This window comes from Lycium ferocissimum, chromosome 9 (assembly GCF_029784015.1).
Source record: "Lycium ferocissimum isolate CSIRO_LF1 chromosome 9, AGI_CSIRO_Lferr_CH_V1, whole genome shotgun sequence".
Lineage (NCBI taxonomy): Eukaryota > Viridiplantae > Streptophyta > Magnoliopsida > Solanales > Solanaceae > Lycium > Lycium ferocissimum.
Genome location: NC_081350.1, coordinates 58,634,516 through 58,640,838, shown reverse-complemented (window position 1 = coordinate 58,640,838; position 6,323 = coordinate 58,634,516). Strand labels below are relative to the sequence as shown.

Below are 6,323 nucleotides of genomic sequence, written 5' to 3'. Positions count from 1 at the left end.
TGGAAGAAAGTAGAAAATGGAGTACACATATGAGAATAGTGGAATTCTTGAATGGTAACTTGATTTGAATCATAGTTCTTGACATGTTATGAGTATAATCTTGTTATTAATGACATTAAGAGTGTGAAGAAGCATTGTATGTGACTGAAAATGAAGTACTGTGCTAGTCATGTTTATGGATGACTTTGAAATAGAATTGTGAGAATTGAATGGTGTATAGCTCGATGAAGATTATTGATTATGGTATTGTAGTGTTGTTATTGATGTTTGGAGGTTGGTTATTATATGGAGAAAGTTGTAGAAACAAAGGAAATGCTACCTAATTTTCATTAGCTTTTAGTCGCTTTAGCTTAAGCTTAAGTATATTATTGATTATCTAATCTCAGTACGAATTCTCTTGAATGTAGAATTGTTGGCTTCGAAGGGAACCATTTAGTCGATAGAGTTAAGGAGACAAAGAGGTATGTAAGGCTAGTCCCTTCTTCTCTAAGGCATGATTCCTACAACATGACTTCCTTTATCTTTCCATGACTCTCTTATATTCCGGAAACTATAAGTCTATGATTATTAAGAGCTTCTCATGAGATAAAGATAAAAGAAGTGTTATGAATATGACAATGATGATGATGAATCTAAGTCTAGAGACTCTAAAGCTTATGATATGATAGTCTTATGAAGTTAATGATCCTTATATGATTCCTCGATGTTATTCATTATTGTTAGGCTCACCTTATAATGCTAGTTCCTTCAAGGTGAGACATGACGATCATGATTACTCTATAATGGGAACGGGAGTTCTCGACCTCACGTCACCCCGATAGAGTTGTAACTTTTACTTGAGTTCTTATGCATGCTTTATGATAAGTATATGATGATGAGATTACACCGTGCCTACATGGTGGCGAGGATACGCTAAGGCGGGCGGCATATACACCATGTCCATATGGTATGGGTAGACACCACTAGTGGGCGGCATGAGATGTTTATCCCGGACGCGGGCTAACGATTATTACACAGTAACTATATGGTCAGGCAGTTACATACTTTTGCTTACATGATATGAGGTTGTTTATTATATGAGTTAGCATGCATGACTCCGCCTTAAGAGGCAATCAGTTACAGGTTACCCCTTTGCCTTATATTCTCGCATCTCTTTATCATGTTACTGCGTATGCCTTACATACTCAGTAAGTTGTTCCTACTGACGTCTTTTTCTTTCTATGGACGCTGTGTTCATGTCCACAAGTAGACAGGGAGGCGGCCCAGATTCTTAGGAGCTACTCAGCAGATTCACAGGAGCACTACACTTCTCCGGAGGTGCCATTTGTTGATACAGTCTTTTGTGTACATATTTGGGTACGACAGGGCCCTGTCCCGCCCTTATGTCTCAGTACTCTAGTAGAGGCTCGTAGATACGTATGCGTGGGTAGTAGTTGTCTCGTGAATACATCAGTGGATATTTTGTATATCACTTTTTGCAGCTGTGAGGGCTTATGTGTATATATATGTATTGGCTTGTAGATTATGTGTGTTCAGGTTGGGTATGATAATTGGCATAATGAGTGGTGCTCGGTAGTCAGCTCTGGGTACCCGTCATGGCCACGAGTCGGGTCGTGACACTAACCTAAGGCAATATCCATCCCAACTTCACACCCGAAGGTTCACATGCTGTCTCCGGCATCATAATCCAAATATGTGATTCACTATACTAAGTCTTACCAAAGGTAAACCATAACCAACCTGGACTGTCGAACTGCAACACCAACAAGTCACTCTATCGCCCTGCCCTTCCTCTGAAGCTTAGAACCAAAGTAGTCTAAGAATAATCGAATTCTAAATTAGAAATCATAAATAATGATACTAATATTGCTATGATATCAATTAGGTCCAATTTAACCCTAGAAATTGGGGAAACGGGCCCACAAGGGCGAAACGGGAAATTCACGGGTAAAATACCAAATTGAATCCTAGGTAATCATAACTCAATCATTTATTGTTGATTTAACTCAAGAACTATCCCCAAATCTGATTTCTAGTAGAACCCCCAAATTGGGTATGAACCCTAATGTCCCAAATCTGAAATTCAACATTAAAAGTGGAAGATATATGATCACTAAGCTTAGATTCATCATATTTTAGTATTAACATCATCAATTTTATCAATTATAACCCTAGGGAGAAGTCTCCCAAAATCCTTCTTCAAATTCTACTTCTAAGGGATTGAAAAGGGAAGGGATGATTCTAAGATGATAATGATAAAAGAGAACAGTAAAGGATTGAACAAAGTTTACCTCCAAGAGTTTCTTCAAATTATCTCCAATAACAGTTTCTCTAGGCTCCAATACCGAGATATGAAATAATGAGGGTCTAAGTCTTATTTAAGACAGATTAAATGAAATAACACTGCCCGTGACTGCCACGGCGAGGGCATTGCAGCTACAGCGGCGCCGCTGCGGCATCGGGGACACCGCTGCAGTGGTGAAGGACCAATTACTCATGACCGCCCCAGCGGTCGCTTCGCCGCCATAGCGGTACCGCTGGGGCGGCTCTGGTACCGCCGTTGCGGGCACCAGACACCAGAGGTCCCCATGTTTTCTACGTCTTCCATCGAATTTCCAGGTTATTCCCGAGGCCATCTGCTCATACACCGACCACCTAAACTCATACAAAAATATGCTACAAACGCACTCGTGGTCTCGAAATTTCTAACGGAGGTTCCGTTGACCGAGTCAACCACCGATGCTTACTTCCCATTTCCCATCCAAAGTCTCGAAATGCGCCAAAATGCATTGGGAACCGAACCAATCATACATACAAGTTCTAAATAATCATTCGGACCTCTCAGAGTTGATAAAACTCTGGAAAAGGTCCGTTTGCCCAAAAGTCAACCTCGGGTCAAAATGAGTCAATAAATGCTCGGAAATGGCGAAAGTGCCAAAAGGACTATAACGACCAAACAGATCGTTACATGCTACCACTCAAAAACTTTGATATGTATCTATTCCCACAATCAAAACTCAATTCCCACATTAAATGGTACATCAAAACATCTGAGGTGTTCAACTTACGCCAATGATTCAAACACCAAAACTTGACTCGATGAAGTCCAAATTCAATTCTCTAAGTTCCTACAAGTCACAAATGATCATACAATGCTAACGGAATCAACAAATTTCAAATACAAGTCTCATTGCTTCCCGTGACAATCTTTTCACCCTAAATAGGCATATTAAATATAAAACCGACTTCATTGTCAAAAACCAACCAAATGAACTCTAAAATTAGTTCCATCAATTTCTACAGGTTATAAATAATATTAAAAAGCCAAAGAAATCTTCATGTCGCCAATCATAGCATGTTTTCCAAAATGAATAATTAATCTAAATAATTGATTATCGAAATTTCCAAAACGAAACATTCTCTCAAAGTGAACCAAATGATATCTGTTTGACTTCAAATTTTGCAAGTAAGTCAAAATAGTTATTATGAAAATTCTAGAATAGAAGACATGCAAAACAGAGCATCAGTTCTCAAAATGACCGATTGGGTCGTTACAACATGGCGGAGTGAGTTCATGTCGAGCCTATTTCGGAGATTGTGGTTAGCTGCCTAGTTGTTCCGTAGCACCCCCTCCTCCCTTTATCATTTAGCATTCTGTCTTTTATGTTTTATTCTGACGATGTATTTACGGTTTCAGACTTGTATTGTTCTATTATTCTAGAGATTCTTGTACTTATGACAATCATCTTGGGGGAATTTGGATTATGTATCTTTTACATTCTCTATTATATGACTTGGTATTATGGATAATCATTTATTCTCTTTATTTCCTCTGCTTATTTAATTTATGGTATCAAAATCGTTACTTTGACTTACCTTTTGGTGGGAAAATAGGCGTCATCATGACCTGTGATTTTTGGATCGTGACAGAAAAGACTACAAAATCCAATTTATACATCTCTTCCAACATCTAAAAAGGGAAAAAAATCAAAGAAGAAGAGAATACATTGATTATTACAACTTATGTTTGAGGTAAAATTTAATATATACTCTAGATAATTAATACATAAAATGCGTGTATGTCTTATACATTAGAGATACACGAATTATATATTGATTATTCATTGAGTATGCACTGATTATGCACCAATGACAGAATATGTGATTCCACAATTGGAAATATCAAGTTTAGCAAGAAACTTGCAATTTCTACCAAGGTTAGAACAACCACCATGACTCATGAGGCCACTAACAACTTTCTACTTTCTCTGAAGCACCATCCATCACCGCAAATCCAAACATATGAAATTTCATCTCGTGAAACCACCATTAAAGCTCCACTAAACACCTCAAATCCATCAAACTCCACCAAAATTCTACCATTTTGAATAAAGATCTACCGTAACAAATTTAGATTTGGGAAACCTTTACCAACAAGTTTAAACACTAAATCATTTTGAAGAGATAGGGTGGCAGAGGAGATGAATGGGGCTGACATAGAAGACTAGTAGTATGGTTGAGAAGAAGAGAAGATGTGAGGAGAATAGAGAACATGCATAGAAGAAGAAGAAGAAGAAGAAGAAGACATATCGCAGAGAAAAAGAGAAAGAGAACAGGCTAAAATTGTGAATTTTGAGACCCTTATTTCGGATAGTTTATAATGACTGAGGCTTTTCTTTAGATGGACTTGAATAGGTTGCTATATGTTGGTTAACAATTTCTAAATTTTAACTTGCACGTGAACTACCATTTGTAACAAATAAAACAAGCTTCTAAAGTGAAGAGAAAGAGAATATACATGATTAAAAATAAAGATTCAATATAGTTAAAAAAAAATTACTCAAATAATTTGGTCGACTGAACAATAGTTCATTTTTCCAACAAAACAGAACAAATTTCATAAATAACTAAAATACAAAATAAAATAACACAAAACGAATAGAAAATGCAACAAATTAAGACGAACACAAAGAAATAAGCAACATGAAATAACAATGATAGAACAACATAAACATTGCACTTCAATCAAGGTCCTTGAAATGTCCATCATCTTCAACATTGGTGTCATCGCCTTCTATTGGGGCAGACTCTGTATTTCTTCCACCCCTAAGACAAAATGATTTTGCTTAGTAGCCATAGTCTCAACAAACCATGGGTCATTGATCAAATCTTTCGTTGAACTTGCTGATGGGGTAACAATTTTGTCAGCGGGCTTGAAATTAGGAGGTTTTGGAGGTTGATTGAGTTGTTTCTTTCTTTCATTAAGTTTATCCATCTTAGCACGAAACATGTTTAACAAACCTTTAATTTGTCTAGCATCAAGTTCATTAGTATTATTTCCCTCCATAAATTGGTTGAAGAGAAGTTCCATTTCCTTCTCCCCCTTCATTTTCTCTAATTTTCTGATTCTTTCTTCTTGCTCATTCACTTTTTTTGAAAGATAGGTTTCAAGTTTTTCTAACTTCTTAAGCCTTATTTCCTTAGAAAAACTCAAATACCTCATTAATACCTCCTTAGCCAGAATTTGAGATTTCCAAACAATGGGTTCGGCTTCTCCTGGTCTAAAAATAATTATAGCGACATCTACATCACATAGAATAGAAAACTCTTCTACTTTCTTAAATAAACTTGTTGCTCTTCTATCTAGGATGGAATTTCTCACATTTTCACTACTGTCCCTAGTATACTTAAGCCTCTTGCTATCCATGTTTGATGCTAATACACACACACACAAAATAATAATAATAATAATAATACTTCCATTAGAAGTAGAATGTATAAAACTTGAAGAGCGGTGTCGCTTTTATAGATGACTAAAAAGAATTGTTACTCTAGTCAAATTAAGAAATTTCAAGTTAATTGAGATAATTTAGTCCAAATAAGGTAATATTACAATGATTTTACCTTTTATAATTACACAAGCAATATATGCTTTTAAGTTTTTACCATTCATAATCAAATATTTGTGACTTTCCTATATAGTTATTCTATTCTCCATGAAAGGAAAAGTAATAGTCTGTGTCACGCCACAAAAGGGAGAAATATGATTACAACATGATGACATTAACATGAATGCGCAAAATTATACATATTGTGATGACCAAAATTTGTTATACTTCGCCTTTTTGTATATGTTAAGGTTTTGTCTTAAGTCGGTTGTCGTAGGCTCGTATTGGAAATCATTGGAGAATTATGCATAAGGTATATGGGTGTATCTTGGAGATGTATAAGTTCTTAAACATGTTTGAATAAAATTACAAAGTTTAGACGTTAAATGAATCAGAGAGAATACGTTTTGTAAGAAAATTGGACGGAGACCATTT

At 36.2% G+C, this 6,323-nt stretch overlaps 1 protein-coding gene across 1 annotated transcript; it reads right to left on the bottom strand.

Moving 5' to 3' along the window:
• Positions 1–5,021: 5,021 nt before the first annotated feature.
• On the bottom strand, positions 5,022–5,707 carry LOC132032105 (MADS-box transcription factor PHERES 1-like). Its single transcript, XM_059421901.1, has 2 exons — positions 5,151–5,707; positions 5,022–5,106 (listed from the first exon to the last, which is right to left on the bottom strand). The coding sequence occupies exons 1-2, from the start codon at positions 5,705–5,707 to the stop codon at positions 5,022–5,024; spliced, it is 642 nt and encodes a 213-aa protein (XP_059277884.1).
• Positions 5,708–6,323: the final 616 nt, after the last annotated feature.